Source organism: Melozone crissalis, unplaced genomic scaffold (genome assembly GCF_028551555.1).
Source record: "Melozone crissalis strain CALT ecotype California unplaced genomic scaffold, PUWL_Pcris_2 ptg000068l_1, whole genome shotgun sequence".
Taxonomy (NCBI): domain Eukaryota; kingdom Metazoa; phylum Chordata; class Aves; order Passeriformes; family Passerellidae; genus Melozone; species Melozone crissalis.
The window spans coordinates 4,807,286-4,827,936 of record NW_026535846.1 but is presented as its reverse complement, the minus strand read 5'-3'; the positions used below and the strand labels follow the sequence as shown (position 1 = coordinate 4,827,936).

General features: G+C 48.9%; 1 protein-coding gene across 11 annotated transcripts in view; it reads right to left on the bottom strand.

Annotated features, from left to right (window-relative positions):
- Positions 1–3,629: 3,629 nt before the first annotated feature.
- ARHGEF9 (Cdc42 guanine nucleotide exchange factor 9) overlaps positions 3,630–20,651 on the bottom strand; it is a 164,956-nt gene continuing 147,934 nt past the window's right edge. For 9 of the 11 annotated variants that reach the window (XM_054289847.1, XM_054289846.1, XM_054289842.1 and 6 more), the window contains exons 8-10: positions 17,364–17,607; positions 16,601–16,669; positions 4,245–6,761 (exon numbers count right to left, since the gene is read on the bottom strand). In XM_054289847.1, the coding sequence (XP_054145822.1) occupies positions 6,580–6,761; positions 16,601–16,669; positions 17,364–17,607 (495 nt within the window). In that variant the 3' untranslated portion in view covers positions 4,245–6,579. Of the gene's footprint in view, positions 4,208–4,244; positions 6,762–16,600; positions 16,670–17,363; positions 17,608–20,651 lie in introns of those variants that run through there. The other 2 variants (XM_054289837.1, XM_054289841.1) reach the window with 2 other exon arrangements.

Sequence of the window (20,651 nt, the reverse complement as noted above, 5' to 3'; positions counted from 1 at the left end):
TGTTTCCCCAGCCCTGTGTCCAGTCCTGTGTCCCCAGCCCTGTGTTTCCCCTCCTGTCCCCCCTGTGTCATTCCCAGCTCCCCCCCAGCTGTGTCACATCTGTCAGGTGCCCCAGACCAGGCACTGATTTCTTTATGAGACACGTGTGTTCCTGCAGGGTGGCACCTTTAACACGCTCTCCTAAATGGAAAATAATTCCTCCTAAGTGCTCCCTGTCTTGTTTTGTTGGTATCAGGAGAAGAAGAAAGTGCTCTGTGTCCTCAGACAACACACAGGCCACCCTGGTTTTGGACAGGGAGGGGCTGGAGGGAAATTTGGGGATGTGCCTTGAGGGGCTCCTGAAACAGGGAAAGCTTCTGAGCCATTTCCAGCCTGGGAAAGGGCTGAGCACAGAGATCTGTCAAACCTCCAAGAGGTGACAAACTCCTGTGGCTCTGACAGGAGAAGGTGCAAATCTTCACCAGGATGAATTTTGCCTGGAGAGAGCTGGAAGAAAAAAGGATGTGAACATTAAAAGCATTTCAGAAATACCTTCTGTCTCTTTCCCGTAGCAAAGGTGGGAGGTGCAGACAAATAAAGACAGTTTCACAATTTGTACCTGCAGCTTTGGGGATTATATTTGTATTTAACAGCTCCTGTCCTTCCTTAGCAGCTGACTGTGGAACCCATGGTGGACAGGGATTGGAAACACTCTGAAAATGCCAATTATTCCCATTTCATCTCCCAGCACATGCAATTTCAGTCATTCCTTATAAACCAGCACAGATGGTGCATTACATGCTTTGGGATGCTGCCCTGCTGCTGCACTTAGTGCAGAAACTGGTGCTGCTTCTGAGCTCCAGAGTAATAAGAAAATGGATTGTTTGGGGTGGATTGGGATGTGTAATCCCTGCAGCATCACTCAGGCTGAAAATCTCATTCCTTAAAAAGCAAAAGCTGCTCTGTAACACCGCGGACACACACAGCGATAACCCAGAGCTGGCTTTGCCATAGAGCCCTTCCCAAACACTCCTGCCTTTCACAAACACATCCCTCACTCCAGGAGGAGCCAGGCCCACCATGCCCATGGCAGTTCCCACCTCTACATGGGTTCCTGTGCTCCAGGTGAGGCACAAACACACCTGGGCTGTCACCCTGGAACACCCCCAGCCTCCCCACAAGAGAAGGGGGTTGAAATGGGTTTCTTTGGTTTTGCTTTTTGTTTTATGCAAGCAAAGTTCGGAGCAGCTGAATGCTGGCTGGCTGGAAAAGCTGAAACCAAACAGATCACACGGGAGACAAAATTTGGCCATCAGCTACAGGCAGCAGCAGCGTTCCTGGCCATGGAGGGCTGGAAAAGCTGAGGGGGAAGCGATCAGGGCTGGGAAGGGCTGCAGGGCAGGGAAGGGCTCCTCGGGAGCCTCGGTGGTGCTGCTGTCCCAGAGCACCCCCAGAGCTGGGTGCCTGCACTCCTGCTCTGGGCCCATCCATCCCCAGCGGGTCCCGTGCTCTCCCGTCCTTCCCCACAGCTCCTTCTGCAAACCCGGGGAGAGCAGAACGTGGAAGGCTCTGCTGGCCTGCACAGACAGCGGGGGGGCAGCACAGGAGCTCTCCGAGGGCAGGCTGGAGCCGCAGTTTGGGTGTGCGGGCCCTGCTGTTCCCTGCTCCCCTCAGGGACACCCTGAGGGAAACAGCAGCGCTGGGAGAGGGGGCCCCAGCACAGCCCCAGCGGCCTCTCCACTGCAAGCAAGGCAAGCAAGAGATAAAGCTGGGCTGGGGGCGCTGCTGAAGCAGGAGGCAGATGGGAAGCTGCGATGTTTGAGGCTGCTCCTGAAGCTGCTCAAGGCGCGGCCCCGCAGGAGCCTTGGCTCCGCTTTGCCTCTCTCCTCCCTCATCCTCTCAGAGTTCCTTGGCCTTTGTGGGTTTTACTGCCCTGACTGCTTCCCTCACCTGTGCAGGATGTGTGACAGAACCCTGGTCACTCCTCACCCCGACAGGAGCCCGGGGAAAAGAGGAAAGCCTTCCCTGAAGAAGGAGCAGTCCTGCCGGGATTATTTCCATCACCCCGCCCCTGTGCCTGAGGGACATCGAGCACCGCTCCCAACCCCCTCCTCCTGGTTATAATCACATTTTTAGGCTGTCTAGAAATACACAGCTCACCTGCCTTACCTGGGAAATGCCACTGGGGTTGGAGAGAGCACCTGGCTTTTCAGGGATAAACCCCATTCCTTGTCCCAGGACAGGACCCTCTGCAGCAGGGCCGGGTGTGGCCAGGCTCCCTCCCCTCAGAACCCACCCTGCTCTGTTCCACTGGCTCCGAGCTGCTCCTGGGCTGCTCACAGCACACCTGGGATGCTGAAAGCTGCTCACAGCACCCCTGGGATGCTGACAGCACCCCTGGGATGCTCACAGCACACCTGGCCTGTTTACAGCACACCAGGGATGCTCACAGCACACCTGGGATGCTCACAGCACACCTGGCCTGTTTACAGCACACCAGGGATGGTCACAGCACACCTGGGATGCTCACAACACACCAGCACACCTGGGCTGCTGACAGCACACCTGGGATGCTCAGAGCTGCTCACAGCATACCTGAAATGGTCACAGCACCCCTGGGATGTCTGTCTGTCGGTCCCCTGGGGGCTGGGAGCCCGGCAAAGCAGGGACAGAACAAATTTAACCCCGTGTTTGATCCGAGCTGCACTCGGAGCAGCCCCTGCCAGGGGTTCTGTCCTCATCAATTCCTCGGTTCACAGGAGGGCACACAGCAAGGGCAGGGGGATTTTGCCAGGACAATGCTACTTTTTGGTGGCACAGACTGTCTCAGTGGCCGCTGGAGCTCAGCCCACCCATGCTCAGCCTTGGGAGAAGGGTGACCCCGCTCTGAGGAAAATGATGTAAAATGCCTTCAGATGCCTTTTCACTTCTTTTTATTTAATTCCATAAATATTTTCATAAGGCTCAGTGTCTTTACAACACTTTTTTAAACACTTTTTTTTGTTTTATACACACAACTTTGACACTTGTTTGACAGGGTCAAACAGTCCAATATAAACAAAATAATAAAACTGGCAAGTGCGGATCAGCTGGGTTACCAAAATCCTTTTTTTCTTTTTTTTTTTTCTTTTTTTTGCTCTTACTGTTAAAACCCCAAAAGCACTAAAATATCAGTATTTGGCTTCAAACTAGAATTTTAAAAACCTTTTTTTTTTTTTTAAATTCTCTGCTACAAGTCCCTGTCGTCATAGTGCCTTTAAGCTCCTACAGACTCTTCTTTTCTTCTTAAGGAAAAATAAGCTTGGTGATGCCATGCAGAACTTACAATAGCTACTAAATATACATGTTCCCTGAAATGTAGCTGCAATGAAAAGATGACAGAGCATAAAGAGAACAAAACCAGAAACCCAAAGCACCACAGTGTACTATCAATAACATTGCAATGGACGGCTGGTGCCCATCCAGAAACTGAAACAAATTTCAAATATATTTCTCTATGTAGTATTTTCTATTTACAACTGTTAGATGCACCTAGGTTGGTTCTTGTTTGACTTTTTGGAGAGGGTGAGGAGGCGAAAATCTTGAATTTAGATCCTCTGTTCTAGTGTCTAGGTTAAGGGTAATGCATGTCATTTACCTAGGGAAGAGGGTTTCTTTTTATTTTTTATATATATATATATATGTATAGATTCAGCCAGAGAAATACCGTAAACAGTTAAGTTTGTTACAACTCTCTTGTTTCTGCATATGGAATGGGAAGTGGGTTCCTCCTGTCTGGCATTGGAATGAAAAGTCTGTACCAGATGCTCAGTCAAGTCACCCCCGTCTGCATGGGCGCTGCTCCCAGCGCTGTCACACTCACGCTCCAGCCCTGCTCCCTGCTGGGACAGCCACAGCAGGGGCTCAAGTGGGACCCAGTGCTGGTTCTTCTCTGTGCCAATGCTCCATCTCCTGCAGCACCTTGGCAATTTATGGAGGGGGAGAGCTTTCTTGAAGGCCCGAGAGCCAAGCCCCTCGTCCCTGCGGCCGCTGTGCCAGCGCCAGCGCGAGCGGCGCTGCCCGGGCGGGCTGCCCACTTAACAAAGAAGCTGCGAGTCCAACAAGTGGCCTTGTCAGATCTTGATTTATGATGCAAATAATGGTGTGGCGGTGGTGTTTCTTTTTTCCTAGTGCTGAATATTTAGGAAGCATCTTCTCATAAAAATTATGGATGTCTCATTCTCACTCTCTGAGGCACAAAACAGTAAATGAACAGGCTTAACTAATGTGCTTGTTACTTGTTTTTTTTTTTTTTTTCCCTAAGCAATTAAAAAGGCAAAAGGAGTAAGTGAAATTTTCATCAAGTTGACAACATTTTGGAATCTCTCTCTTTCTCTCTCTCTCTCTCTCTGCCTCTCTCCAGCCATTCAGAAATAGTAAAACATTTCAGTTAACTGACGAGAACCCATCTCATGCACTGCTTTAAATACCCACTCTGTTAAAGAAACAAAACAATATTTGCTATGTATCCCACAATAAAATCTAGCCATAAAAATGCAAAGATACAAAAGAGCATAAAAATAATTTCAGATATAAAATGGGGTTGCTTCCTATTTGGGATTCCTGGTGTTTGCTTGCTGCCTGTCACAGAGGGGCCACTTCTCCTCTCCAAAACACTAATCTGGCTTTGCTGGTTATTGATAGTTTCTAGATTATTCAAAAGTCTAAGAGAGATTATTTTTGGATTTAAATAAAAATAATGCCGCCCTTGTGACATGCCCTGAAATAAAACAGGCTCCATGGAAACAATGAAATCACTCTCTCTCTGATCTTCCCATTCACTTGGATTTCTTGGGGGCAAAAAAAATAAAGCAAACAAAATCAAAAACATATCTCCATGCTCTTTGTCCTGAGGTGCTTATGTGGTGGATCAGATTCCAAAGAAAATGACAAATACCCTGATCAATCACTTCGTCCCACATTTTCAAAGGAGCTCGTAGAATAGCTCTGCAAAGATTTCAAGTTCATCTTCTAAATCTGGTTTAACAGTCTCATTTGCCCTAGGAAAAAAAAAAAATCCTCCTCCTGACAATGGTCTGTTTTACAAGCTTAACCATAAGCTCCTGCACTTGCAAACAAATGTACTTAAGGCTGAAATTGTAGGAAGGGTCTTTAAAAATAGATCTGTGAATCTCCAGAGGGAGAAAAAGAGAGAGAAAGAGACCTGGAGGGTTGGGCTGGTCCATCAGCCCAGGGCCACTGCTAGTGACCCTTCCAGGGGACACGGAGGGGCCTGGACTGGACCAGCACCAGCTGGGACTGGGCACAGAAGCACGGCCACGCTGCCCAGTCACACCCACAGCTGCTGCCAGGAGCTCTCAGCTCCTCTGCAGCTTGGGCTCAACCTCAGGTGGGCTCTCCAGGGCTGGGGCGAGGATCCTTCCGCTAAGGGGGCAGAGCCTGGGGGGACCCAGCGTGGGGTGGGCACTGGGAGCAGCCACTTTGGGGCTCACTTTTGGGGTCACTGCTGCTGCAAATGGCAATTAATACTTCGTTAGGTGCTGCTGTGCAGGCTGAGTGTGGCCAAAGGATGGGACCTTAGTTCCTGAAGACAGAAAACTGGCCGCTTGTTGGAGCCTCGGAGCCAATTTTCCTCTCTGCAATGGAGGCATGAAGCCATTGGGTTTTAAGCTTTTATCTTTGCACGGAAAACAAAGATAGGAGTGGGCTTTTCAAGTGTCTCAGCTTGAAAAGAAAATAAATCAAAGTTAAGCCCACAGAAACAAAGCAAAAAGAAGAAAAGCCCCTGATTCTCTTTTCTCCGTCTTACTCCGAGTGTGAACAAATCACACCGAATTGAGAAAAAGACAAGTGCTTAAAAAAACGCAAAAGATGAACTGAGCAAAACCCATTCCCTCACTTCCTAAATAGCTGCTTGCCCTTCTGCTGGGTTTCACCTGCCCACGAGAGAACAGTTAAAGCCAGAGAAATACTGCGCAGCGGAGCAGGAGCACAGGGAGCACATCCAGACAGGCACGAGTCAGACGGGGATGCAGGACGGGGACAGCGCCCGGGCTGGGGACCAGGACAGCCAGGGAGGGACAGAGAGGGAGGGACAGGGAGCAGAGACCTCCCAGCACTCCAAAAAACAAACAACACCCCCCCATAAATAAAATCAAAGGAAATATACACCAATGTAGTCCATGAGGAAGTTCCATGACGGAGTCACACAAGCGAGAAAGCATTCTGGGATGCCAATGACGACTCGGATGGGAATGAAGGAAAACAGGAAAAAAAAAATCCCAACAAAAAGAGATGTCCAACCAATGGAGTAAAATAAAATAAAACAGGTCACATGGTTAGAAATCATTGGTGCTTCCTAGTATCTAGTAGCAGATTACTTCCCAAAAACAACAAAAAAAGTTTTTGGTCCTTCTATATATATACATATATGTATATATATTATTATTTTTAAAATGTGTGTATACATATATATATGTATATATATTTAGTTGCAACAGTGCTTCTCCGAAAAAAGGTCCATCTATAAATATAATTTTATTTATTTTTATTTTTTAAATTTTAGTTCTTTTAAGTTAAAATTCTCCATCTCTCTAGGTATTATTTTTTGAATGGTGTTAACCTGCTGAAGTTTTGCCAGAATGGTGCCTGGCTGCGTCTGGGTTCGGTGAACTCGAAGACCTGGGACTGGGATATGCCATCTGTCACCATGTATTGTCCCTGATTTAATGGATCCTGGGGTGGTGGGTAGGCTGGAGGAACCGACTTGGAGTAGCTCACACCTGCATCGATGATTGGGGGGAAAAAGAAACAGATCAGTCAAAGAGCAATCGGGTCAATAGTCGTTCTTCGTCATGCTACTGCTCCTTATCACTCCTTATCGCTCCTTATCACTCCTTATCACTCCTTAACCAGTCCCACACGCCAGGACATGCCAGGCCTGGCCAATCTCCAATATCAGTGCCTGCCTGACCTCTCGGCTCTGAGGCTGCCTCCCTAAGCCAAAGCTCCAAGGCTGTGACAGGATCCATTACTTTTGCTGGGCAGAGCTCTGCCCGCCCTCATGGAAAAGTCCTGTGTGAGGCAGAAGAGCCGGGACAGGCCCTGCTCCATGAGGCCAACTCATCCTGCTCCCATTTAACAACTCCTGTTCCAAGCTCCTGCTCACCCTCCCTCCCAGCTCTCCCTGGAGAACGGCCTTGCCCCAACATGCCCCACTGACCAGCCCCAAGCACGACCCCGAGCATGACCCCGCTCCGGTTCCCGCACAGAACGGAGCAGAGCTGCTGTGGAAGAAGCCCTACCCTGCAGGGATGCGCCTACACAGAGGGCAGCTCATTCTTTGGACTTTTGGACTCACACTTTAGGACTTTTCCATAGGGTTTGTTCTCAATTCACCAGTCTGGTTTCAGCCCAAAAGCGGCCGCACACAATGCAGAAAAGGCTGAGTCTGCTCAATCCAAACTGGGAGCAATGGATGGACTGGCAAGGCTACGCTTTTAGGGCTGAGATGTTCAATTCCCACACAGGTGAGGCACAGCTCCTGTGCAGGAACTGGGAGAGGGGATGCTGCCCTCACAGCTTTCCCATGGAATGAGGGGGCTTCAGCATGCTGCTGTAGAGGCTGGTGAGTAAAGGGTGACTGAAGTGGAACAGAAGGGATGTGTGTCACCACCAAAGCGCAGCCTACGGGGCACAGTGACACAGTCTGGATGTCCTTCCCCACAAAGACAACCCCTCCTTCAGCCTCGGGGCAGCGGGGCCAGCTGGAAACCATGACTCCAGGAAGGAGAGAGGAGCAGGGCTGTGGAGCAGCTTGCTGTAAGCTCTGGCCATCTCTGGATCATGCAGAACTGCTCTTCCTTCTGCAGGAGGGGGCCGTCGCCTCCCCGGGCTTTAACCACAGCAGCGAGGCCACTGTCCCCAAGCAGCTCAGTGTCCTCATCTGGACAGCGGGATGGCATCCCCCACCTACCTCACAGGAGGGTTGTGAAGCTAAATTAATTAATGTTTGTAAAACACTTTGAGATCCTCGGCTGGGAAGGTGCTGGAGAAGGCAAAATACGGTGATTAGCGCCCAGGAACCAGAGCAAGGTGTGCACAGCAATGCGGCTCCTACCACACACAGACACACCAGCGCTGGCCGGGCAGGACGGCGGCACACGACGGGCACTGACACACAGGGAAAGCCTCACGAGGGCACCCACAGAGCTCACCCACCACACAGCTGGGCCAGGTGCTGCTGGGCAGGCAGGGCCTCGTTGGGGTAGGAGCTAAGGCTGTCTTTGGGGAAGAGAATTGATTCATTTCTCCCTGCTATGGAATTTACCGATGGAGGGTGAAAATGCTCAAAGGGTTCAGACCAGATGGAGATCTCTTAAGTACAACTAACTGATTTCTCCTTTTTACTGTATTTTGTGCAGCTCTCTGTCCACTGTAGAGAATAACCAAGATCATTCCTCACAGTGGGAAAAAACCGCTCTGTGATTCACACTCATTAACCTTTAATGAATTCATCACAATTAGCAGTTCAAACTTGGAAAGACCAACCTGGAGATGTTCTGCATCTGTACTTGCATGCTGGAATAGTTACTCATGAAGGACTTCTCTACTCTGTCTCCCCAAGTCCTGTCTGCCACCTGCAGAGGCAAGGGCAGCCCCAGAGCTGTGCTGGGGTCACACCTGGGCAGGGGCAGCTGCAGGAAACGTGACACAAATTCTGCACCACCCTCCTTGGTACAGAACTCCAAGGAACAGCTTGAATTTCAATCACTATGTGACGGAAACCCACAAGGGCAGGGCACTGAGCTCCTCTCTGCCCACCTCTCCCATCCCATCTCCTGGCACTGCCCCGCTCCGAGCTGCCCATCTCCAGGCTGGCCAGTGTGTGGCCAGTGAGACCAACTGCAGAGGACAAACTCCAGCCCTGAGCCCACCCAGGAGTGTCAACCTTCTCCTGGAGGCCAATTTTCCCAGCAGAGACTGGTGAGGGATTTTAGGATCTGTGGGACTGTTAGGATCTGTTAAAGGTCCCTTACACAGCTAGAGTTGGGAAATAAATCTGCTTTGGCTCTCAGACTGACCACAAATTACCTTAAAGGTAAACAGCCCTTGTGCCACTAAAATTACTCATGTTCTGCAACAGCAGAGCTGTGAATCTAAAGCTGCTACTGGGGGGAACACAGAAATTGTTTTTAGCTTTGGAAGTCCTTGAAGCCACCTTGCTTTAGTGACATGGTCCCATGGCTTTGGCATCCTGTGGCTGGGCTCTTTACTGCCTCTGAACCAGTTTGAGGATGGTGAACTAATGTATTTTAATGATGATACAAAATGCTAGGAAGTCTCCTGGATCAGCAAAATGCTGTGCACTTGGAAAGCTGAAGAAGTAGAGAAAGGACAGTCTGGCTGATGTCCACTGACAGTGATGGAGTTACTGCAAGGAATGGAACCCACAGTCTGTCTTCTCCAAAAGGGAAAAGGGCAGACTCCCCTGGCCAGATCACTTCTAAACCCCACTCAGTTCTTTCCCAAAACTCCTGAAAGATGTCTGTCCTTGCATGAAACACACCCATGCACAGCCTTCCCCCTCCCTCAGGAAAGCAGCTCTTTCCACAGGTGTGTGTGTGTGGCCTGTGATCTGGGCAACTGGCATCAACATCTGGGCAACTGGCATAAACATCTGGGCTGGAGGAATGCCAAAAGCTCCTGGCTGGTTCTCCTGGCATAAGCAGCTGAAGGTTTCACATTTCTCTTGTTCCTCCAATGGCCTGAAGGATCAAACGTGTGGATCTCAAGGACATGCACCCTCACCGGTGTGGGACATGCAAATACAACCACTGTGCTCTGGTCATTCCAGAATGCATTTCCTTGTGGAACTGTGAGACAGCACTTTGCCATAGCCTCAGGTGCCCCAAGAATGACTTTCCTGGTTTTTTTTTGGACACACCAGAGATCTGGAGAACAGAAACTGGGAGGGCAAGATTCACCTAATCTGCACATCGTCCAATCCTGAGAAAGAGCAGTTCTGGGAAAGGTCTGGCAGGCAGGTATTTTCTGTTCTGCTCTGAAGTGGTTTGTTCCCTCATCAGAACTCGGGGCCATCGTGCAAAATTGTCTCTTGAGGGATATTTTTTTAATATGCAAAGCCATAAATCCGCTGCAATTCATCAGAAAGAGATGGGCAAAGCTCTTTTCCAAGGCAATTTTGGGCAGCGTGGCGAGCGGGATTCAAAGCACAAAGGGAAGAATCAATGGATAAGGAATGATTTCCAGGCACAGCAGCCAAGTGCACCCCACGGGCAGAGCTGGAGCTCCTTCTGCTGGTTTGTGCCTCATTCTGCAGCGCGGCTGCAGCTGCACCGAGGGATCGCTCACAGGGCGGGGCTGCGAGAGCTGCTCACGACGAGAACAAGAAAATTCCCAGATTCATAATTTGGCTAGACAAAACTGGTGAGAGATGCTGCGCTGTCACTTGAAATCATGTCTTTTTATAGCACCAGGCAACGTCACTTGGAGCCTTTTGGATTTCTCAGCTCAGAAGGAAACAATTAAAAAGATTTAAAACTGTCTCGTTTTTCCCTTCTAGGTTGGGGGGGGATTTTTTTGGGTTTTTTTCCAAAGTGTCTCTTCTCTTTGAGGTTCCAACACGATTTGAGCAGCACGTGAAGCATGCTGGTAACCCACAGGCAATCCACAGGGACTCGTGCAGACAGATCATCCAGCAGGACAATGCCCCTCCCCGGGCTCACACGACACAGACACGGAGAACACGCACATCTCCTCCAAACAGCCATGGAAACTGCCTTACAAGCTGCTTACTCCATCCTCCACCTAGGAGATTTCAGCTTATCCTTTGATCAGCAGCTGTTTGCCAGGCTTTGCCCCCACCCTGCTGTGCAGTCCCTTGCTGCTCATGAGCCAGGGCTGGGGAGGGGACAGTGACATCGCCACCCCTGCTGGCAGTGCTGCCTGAGGACCCTTCCAGCTCCCTCAGAGCTCAACAGCAACTTGCATCTTTCAGGAAATGCTCAAAACCCCCACAAACTCAGTTTCCTCCTGAATACTGTACCCCACACGCGGGGAAGCCATGGACACACCTCCAGAGCACTAATTGTTCTATGGTTAATTACTCCTGTCACAGCAACGAGTTTAAGTTAAAGGAAAGAGCAGAACTGGCTGGGTAGGTCCAGCCCTTTGCCCTCTTCAGCACATTTCAACAGAGGATCTCAAAGCACTGCCTGGGCCCCGTGCAGGGCTGGCAAAGGACGATGTGTCTGGGGCTGGCTGTCCCCAAGGTGAGGATGAAGCTGGGAACAGGAACCCTCTGCCTCCCCAGGCACTCCTGACCAGCTGGATTTCCTCCTTTACACCTCCCTGCTCAATCACACAACTCTCACTTTGCTGTACTTGCCCAGCTCCAGAGGAATTTCAGTGGTGCCCCAGGCACAGCCCTTCACACAGTCAGGATTTCTCTCCAGGCCCTGCTATTCCCAGGGATGGTGAACATGCCTTAGCTCCCTTTGCTAACCATGAACCTCCCTTCTCTGCTCAGGAGGGAGAGGGCTGGCTGCAGTTTGAGAAATGCAGGAGGAAACAGTCATCTCATGTCCTGATGTTCCCCAGACAACCACAACATCTACCTATACACACTGAGCTAACCCGACCTTCTGGAGTCTATTTATCAAGTCTGTTGCTGCAGCCTGATGTCATTAGAGCAGCCATTAAGATAATGATTCCTCATGTGATAAGAAAAGCTAATCGAGGCAAGATGGAATAAATGATACTGGGGCTTTATCCATCAGAGCCAGGTGAAAAGCAATTCCTGCCATTCTGTGTTTGTACAGCCTGCCTCTCCTCCAGGCTGATCACACAGCTCACTCCCTGGGCTTCCTGACAGGAAAGGATCAGTTCACACCTGGAATGCTGCTGCAGCTTCTGGGGAGCAGCTCCTTCCTAAAACCCCTCACCAAACTCAAGGTGCAGGAGGATCTATGCTCATAGACTTATTTCAGTGGGAATTTCAACATGTCATTGATGTCACCACCTTGGCTCTTCCCATGAGGGTCATTAACATCTCACCAAAAACTGCCCTGGGGGATTTGCTCAGCAAATGTCCATCCTCAGAGACCCCCCAGACAAGGATTTATTCCTGATTTGCCTCAGCTGGTAGATCTGACTGGGTCCTGGGGGAGGCTGAGGATCCCAGGTGGATTCCAGATGCCATCAGTGGGATGATGCTCGTGGACCCACTGGTAGGGTCTGGATCTTACAAGAAATAGGGTAAACTCTGAGATTGCCGTGAATCTGTGGGGAAATACCACTGACAACACGACCAGCTCCATTCCTTCACCTCCTGTGCTGCGAAAATAGGGAAGTGCCCCTGATTATCCGGAAAATGCAAATGTCCCTCTTTGTTTTCAAGCACTTGGGCTGGGTTGCTCAGGCTCCTGCAATCCCCCGAGGCTGTGCCTACACGTGTGAATCGATGGGGAAGCCAGGCAGGGCCACGTCAATCTCCTCAGCAAGGGAGATGCAATAAAATGGGATTAAACAGCTGAGAGGAACACGGGAGGGAGCCTGGTCTGCCCTGCTGGGGGAGCAGAAGTGCAGAAATGTGGGAAGTCAGAGAAGCTGTTGCATGTCTGGGTCAGGGTTTTTATGACAGAGTTGGCTGTGAGCTCTAGTGATCAGAAAGGAATAAATTAACAGGAAAATCCAGTGATTCAGAGGTGTTTGGTGACAGGCCAAGGCAGTTCATGCTGGCTGAGGATTTAACCCCTGCTGGGTCTGCAGGGCTGAGTGTTCATGGGCAGGTTTAGGGGCAGCATCTCAGGTGATGCTGACTGAATCTCTGCTTCCCTCATCCCACAGACCTGTCAGGGCTGAAGGCATCTCCTGGGGGAAGGGAGAGGAGCTGGGTGTAGGTGGGGCTCAAGAGCTCTCCTGAGGTGGGAAACACCCCCAGCTCACATTAAGGTCACTTATTTAAATCTCAGCTGACATTTCCTTTTCCAGGGGTGGGCAATGGTGCTCTAAGAATGGAGTCTCCTTCCTGGAAGGATCTCTAATTCCCTGACATCACTGGCTGGAGGCTGCTAGGAATATGAACCATTATCTCTTCTGTGGACAGGCTGGCCGGAAAGGGGCCAGATGTGGACAGAGGTGAGGATTAGAGAGGGAACTGAGTGTTCCTGCAGGCTGCAAACGCCAACCCTTGGAGGGAGGATCACAAGTGGCCAGGGAACAGAGGCCCCTCATGGAGAGAGGCACTCCACGAGCTTCAAATGCTCAGAAATGGAAAAATGACCCTGGATTAACCTTTGTCTGCATTAGGAAAGGACTGGAGATCCACAAGGGATCCATTCTCCAGACAGTGACAAGCACGGTGCTGGCAGATAGGCCAGGGGCACCCTTGTGCTGCCTTGTCCCTCAGAGGGAGCCAGGCTCTGCACAGGACCTGCCAAGGGCTGCAGGGAGGGACTTTGGTTGTTTTCTAAGATAAAACAAATCAGTTTCTCCCGTTACTTCACTATTTCTAGGAGACACCAGACTAAATTCTGTTCCCAGCTCGCACACTGCCACTGAAGGGCAGAACCAAGAGGCAAAACCCTGAACAATCAATGCAAAAGGCAAACAGCAGCCACCAGCCCTTTTCCCTGTCACTGAGGTGCAGAGCCAGCACCACCCATCCCCTGGGTGTCTAATGGACTTCAAGAAGGCCAAAACTTGGTTTAATGCTGTCTTAAGGCACCTGGTCTAATATTGATTGTTATGTCCTGCCCAATCCAACAAGGAGTGCAAATCCTGGGATGCTGCCCACCATTAAGTGGGTCTGGCAGGGAGCCTGGCCCTGCACACATTGCTGGGCACACCTGGGAGCCACGAGGGGGCTGCTGCCCCCACAGCACCCTCAGCTGGGCATCAAACACTTCTGAAAATGCTCAGAGAGTGTTCTCACTTAATTACCTGGATAAAGGTTCTGGTAGTTTAAAAAGCAGAGTTTTAAGGTTTCTTCTGAAGTTCTCAGCTGCTCTCCCCCTCTCCTGCTGCAGCCAGCAGAGGTTTAAATGCCTCCTTCTCAAACACATGCCAGCCATCTCCAGAGCAATACTTCTGGGAGGTGTGGTACAACAGTGCATGAAATAAGCAGCAGTTTATACTATTTGAAAAATGTTTTTCTGCTTCACCTCTAACAAAGTTGATTGCATTTTCCATTTCACCTCCTTCACGGCTTTTCTCTCTTCCTTAAGTGTTCTGTGACAGGGGAATTACCATGGTTTCCCATTTAAGAGGTGCAGGGAACAAGTGAGATAATCTAGGAACAAGTCTGTAATAGTCATCCTGTGACACAGGAGCTGGGCTGGCAGCACCTTGAGCTGTCAAGCCCTGCTGCAGCCACTGAGACCATCCTGCATTTAAATAAATAAATACATCTACTGAATTCAGTGACCTATTCCTCCTTCTGAAGGGCTTCCCTGCTTTTCAGGTATATCTGATGCTCCAAAAGCAGCTCCAAGACCCTTCCCAAGGCCCTGCAGGAGGGCGGAGGCAGCAGCAGCAGCCCCTGGCACAGGCACACCTGCAGCCCCAAGTGCTGCCAAGGTCTTGGCACAATAAAACACTGTCAATATCTGTAAAATGCATAGGGCAAGATTTAAAAAATCAGTCACCAAAAGTCACCTCTCAGGGGTTCCCTCCTACCTCCCTCTTCTGAGCAGTGCCAGCAGCTCCCTGCTCTGGCAGCCTCGTGCCTTTTGTTGGGTCTTGGGCACAGGACAAACCACAGAGTAACAAAATTAAGAATTCTCAGTGTCAATATCTAATTCAATCAACCTGAGACTGGGCTATGACCACCACAGTGTAGGGCAAAGCTTACAGAGCTACCATTTTAATTACCCTATTTATTGTTTTTCAGATTTCACATCCTAAAACAAACCAGGCTGTGCTTAACTCAGGGCTGGGGTGTGACTGAACTTCTGTCTGGCTCAAGGACTTAATCCCATAAAAAGAACTGCCAGTGCCACAAGCCTCGGCTCGTTCTTCACTACAGAAATGCTGACTGCTGTTTTAGGAGCTAATGAATTTCATAGTCCGAGAAGCCCAAGATAACAACCCCTCCTTTTTCATCTCAGAGAGAAAGAGAGAGAAAGACAAAGAGAGCAGACAGAGAGCAATTGCTGTGTAAGACACCAGTCCTGTCAGGCAGATTGTATTTGTCAGGATGCAAGTCCAGTAATTTACGTGGGAATACTGGCAGGCATGCTCAGGCACCTCTCCACTGTGTCACTTACTGGCTGAACAGTACAATTATTAATTAATACCTCTATTAATTAATAATATAATGAACTGAACAGCAGCAATAATTGAACCTGGTTTTGTCATGGCAGTCATGCAAGTCAGGCTCTCTCATGGTGCAGCTCCACGAGCCCTGTGGATGCTCCCGTGCTGAGGGACAGACATGCAGGTGCTGAGGGGCTGTGACAGGGGACACTGTGAGGCACCTGGGCCTGCTCTGGGTGTGCACACTCTGAGCTTAGAACATCTGGCCAGGAGAGTTTTTTGAGAACATCTCAGGAGACAACAGAAGAAGTTAGTAGAGAGGAGAAGACTGATGACAATGGAGAGACACAGCAAACCAAGGAGTTCACAGCTGGCCTGGCAAACCACTCCTGGACCAGCAAAGCCAGTAGACAACACACAGGTGAGGCAGAAAGCAAAGAGCTCCTTCAGCTTCTGCAAACCCCCCAAAACATCTGCACAGAGCAGGGACCAACCTGCCTGCACCTGACCTGAGCCAAGCCTTGAGGAGCTCTCTCTAAACCCACTTGTAGGCCTACTTGTGCTAGGGTACTTTGGTAACAAATCAATACATCCAAGACTGTGTGAAGCTTTGGAGAACTTGAGGAACGAGCTCTCTGACCTTCCCTCTGTGTTGAGTATTTCAAAACCTGTAGCTGCAAGAGTTATTGCAAGAGAGAATTAAGCTGGCTTTGGCCAGCTGAGGCTCTGCCTAACACCAGGCAGGGCACTGCTCAGCTGGCGGCAGCCTGCCTGGCTGGGGAAATGAATCTGACATTCCAGAGGTACAGTGTCTTTACTAAAATCCTTTATTTCCTAGAGTTGATGCTACTGTGCTGTCTTAAAAAAGTTACAGGCAGCCCCAGGAAACAAGAGTGTCCCTTTCCTTTCCAGCAGCAGGAAAGGGGTACTCCCTCCCCAGTTCCAGCATTTTAGCAATTTTTTTTCTTTTTTTTTTTCTTTTTTGCTAATGGGAGACTTTGGGAATTAGCAGAATCTCTACACACCTCCGCACTCACTCCCATTTCAGCCTGAGATAAACAACTGAGATAGATTTCTGCCCCCAGGGACAGCTTCTGGACATCAGACTGGAGACACGAGATCAAATTCATCTCTGGTGCAGTTCCACTGGCTTTCAACCACCTTCGACCAGAGATTAATTTGGCCCACAGATACATTAAGGAAGGATACAAAGCACAAACGGTATTTGATATAAAAAGAGAAGGGAGGGGAAGTTGAGGGGATGCTGGATCCCAGCCCAGCAGGATTCAGCCCAGCCCGCTCCACCCTCACATCACCAGGCACAGAGCGTGTTGCCGGTTACCTTTTTGCTTACTGACTTTCTTTACTGTCATTGCCGCTTGCCGCTTTTGATTCTCAGAAATTTCAAAGCCTGCAAAAGGGAACACGGCAAACACAATTCAGAAGGTTGCTCACAAAGCCTCACTTCCTTTTGGGGAGGGGGATGCTCTGCTCTCTTTGCAAACAGGGAATGCTCTGGGTGTTCTACTGAAAAGCAACTCCTGGATGCTCTGCACTGTTTGCAAACACGGAATGCTCTGGGTGTTCTACTCTCCCTTGGCCTCCTTCTAATCTCACTTGTGCAGGGGCTGGATGAAAAGTAAGATTAGAGCCATTTTTATTTATATGGTGTCATAAATATGCCCAGTGCTTTAGAGGTGAGCAACAAACTGAGCCTGGACTGACACTGGTCACAGTCAGTTTAGGGGCTGGTACAAGGGAAGGGCTGCCACTGACTTTGCTGTCTCCCTCTGCATGAAACATCCCTAACCAGAGCAGGGGGATGCAGCCAGGAGACCCTGAGGTGGATGGCCAAAGACTTCCCTCTCTCACACACCCATGGAGCTCCAGGCTTGAGCTATGGGGAGAATTTGTTTACTGAGGGCCAAAAAGAACAGTAACTGAGCTGGAAAGAGACCTATTTATGACTAGGAGAGCAACCAAGGACATTTCAACAAGGTTAAACTGTAATTCTACCACAATGAAAACATGGGCTCCTCCACACATTGAGGCTAAATGAAACACTACCAACAACCTCCTTCCAGATTCATTTCCACACTCCTCACCTATCTTTTCATCTTCTTTTACCATCTTCCTTTCTTCTCTGAAAGCTCTAAGCCATCGTAACTTCTCCTCCAGTTTCTTGGCAAAGAATAAGTGCATTTCCTCAGTCTCCTTGTTATGCAGTTTGAAGGCATTCTTCATGCTGACATTGAAGTCATCATCTCTCCCATCTTCTATATCCACCACTTCATATTTATCCATGTCTATGCGCCCTTTGTAATACAGGATATCCCTTCGGATCAGATCCTGCACGGGGAAAAGGAGACAAGGATGGTCGTGAGAAATCATGGAGAGCCTGGGCTCAGCAGGGAATTCCTGGGAGAGCTGAGGGAGAGAAAGAAGTGATGTGAAACCTGGTCAGGTCCTGCAATTCCTGGAAAAGCTGAGGGAGAGAAAGAAATGATGGTGAAACCTGGTCAGGTCCTTCAGTTCCTGGGAGAGCTGAGGGAGAGAAAGAAGGGATGGTGAAACCTGGTCAGATCCTTCAGTTCCTGGAAAAGAAAGAAGGGATGGTAAAACCTGGTCAGGTCCTTCCAGCCTCACCTCTGTGAACATGCCTCTTTTTGGCCAAAGAGGGCAGACCATAGGCAGAGAGGAACAAAACACAATCCCTGAGCTGCAAAATTCAGTTTGTAGGCACAAAGAAATGCCTCTGAGTAGGTGCCATGTTCCAGCATTTCCCCATGGGAGGTTCTGCTCCACAGGTGAGAAATGTGAGGCCCAGGCCTGGCAGGGCCCAGCAGGCTGTGCACACACCTGGAGCCATCACTGCTCTGGCAGCACAGGATGCCCAGTCCAGATATGTTTTTCACACACATTCCCACTCCCATTTGGGACTGTAAAACACTTTGAGATCCTCCTTCTCCTTGGGGCCCATCTCCCATTCACACACAGTTCACTGGTGAGAACCCACCCTGATTCCCAGCTCAAAGCACTCCCAACCTACCTCTGGTCTCATCCCACCCCACATTTAACCTCTTGATCCAGCTTAGTTTTTTTCTTTTTCTCTCCTTGGTAATTGTAACCTTTTCAACCAAACTGTTCACACTCACCTCCTTTCTCAGTCAGTTATTCCCTGTTTTTCAGCAACAGCTCATTTCTCTGCATTGGGAAGGGAAAAGTAAATTCCCCATTGGCCCCACAGCTCTGTCCCTGTTATCTCAGATAACAGAAGATGATCATCAGAAAACAGAATGTTAATTCTCTAGTCATGGCCACACAAGGTGATTCAATTTATTTAAAACCAAATTCAGCAAAACAATTAAGATTTACTTCCTCTAACCACTCTCAAAAGTATCTTAATATTTAGGTATATTAAATCAATTTAACCTAAACAGCTTTGGATTTTTCAGAGTGCCCTAAAGATAAATGCTATGTCAAAGGATTCATTTGAGAGGAAAAATGAAGGCAATATACAACATTTATTTATTGAAATAATATTTAGCAGTGAGGCTTTTTCAAGATAAGCAGTAGGTACTATTTTATACAAATTAATCTTGGAAAATAAACTCCACATCATAATGATTTAGCAAACTTGCTCATGAATCTGCCAGACAGTATTAACTATCACAAGACTGGCCAGAAGCTCACAGGCTTTAAATCCTGACTCCTTCCTCTGGAATGCTCTGGGCAGCAGGGGAGGAATTCCATTAACAAATATCTTGTACAAAAACCTTCCTCTGGTGTAGCCTGAAATAGTGATAGTCCAAAACATAAGAAAAAGGTATTTCAGGCTGAATAGGCAACAGAAAATGTTTTCAGTCTTGTTGTAACTTAGGCAATTGTTTCTTTCCCTCGGTGCTGTGGAAAGGCTGCGAGAGGCACACGGAGCTGATCAATCAGTCAATGCCACACATGGTGTCTAATGGAGGCTGGGTCTTGTTCCCATAGAGAACATTTATCTGCACCACCTCCTCACAAACACCTGATGGCAAAGCTCTCAGCAGCAAGGATGAGCTCCTTCCATCACTGCACAGCAGCTGCTCCCCTTCCCACTGCTGCTGAGAACTCCACAACCAGCCCCAACAGACCACACTCCAGTGAGGATGGATCCAGTGCACCTCTCCAGGCAATCTTCATGATTGTGGAGAGATCTGCTCATAAAGTATTCAAGAATCAACAATCACAAGCTCTGAAAATCCCAGGCTCTGTGCACTGCTTGGGCAGGATAATAGACAGGACCAAAGGAACAGAGCCAGCCTGTGAACAAACCTGTGATCAAATCTCTAACCCTATAGATTAATAATTTCTTCATTTCTCTCATTTTTATTCTCTCATTTATCCCTGGATAAATTGGAACTGTTGGAATCCTGGATGCTGAAAATTTTAGATTTTTTGTGCTGTCAGCCCAGAAAGTTTAAAATTCTCAGCATCCAGGATTCCAACAGTTATCCAGGGAGAAACAAGATAATTAGAAGGAGAAAAATGAAGAAATTATTAATCTCTAGGATATAGCTTTGTTTATAGGCTGGCTTTGTTCCTTTGGTCCTGTGTATTATCCTACCCATGGCTCAGCCAGGGTGACCATGGGCTGCTCTGCACTGGCCAGTTCTGAATGTCACACAAGATTATTTCTTGTAGATAAACCAGGCAAGACCAAGAAAATACAGAAACTCCCCAAAACCCTCTCAAAACCTTATCAGTGGGGAAAGGCCAAAGAAATGCAGCTGTTTAATGTAGAAAGGCCATAACTAAAGAGGAATGTGCTGTTGGTATTCCAGTATGTGAAAGCTGCTCCTCTTTTAAGGGGGGCAGGTGATCAGTTATTCTCCATTTTGATTGTGGCTTGGCTTAATTTACCACAAGGGAGAACAGCATTAGAAACTTGGGGAAAAGAAGTTTTTACCTAGAAGAGTAGTTAAACCCTAGAACAGACAAAACAGGGAAGTCTTGGGACGGCATTCCTGAGGGATTTTCAAAAGAAGATTAGACAAACATCCATCAGAGATGATGAGTGTGCTTAATCCTGCAGAGGGAATAGGGAATAGCTGCTCTCCTGGGCTCCTGCAGCTGGATGGAGTGAGAGGAGCTGCCAGATGGGGCAGGGCTGGGAGCAGTGGGATGAGCAGGACCTGGGGCAGAGTGGGGCCAGCAGCAGAGCAGCAGTGGCACAGACCTGCAGCCTCTGCAGAGCACCCAGCCTGCCTGCCTGCCTCTGAAGGAAATTGATGCATCTGGGTCATTTGCACTTATTTGTCTAAATATGATATTTTTTTACCCTACAGCTTCTACGATTTCCTTTTCTTCCCCTCGCTGAGGTTAATTAAGCTCTTCTGAATAATGCTCTGCAG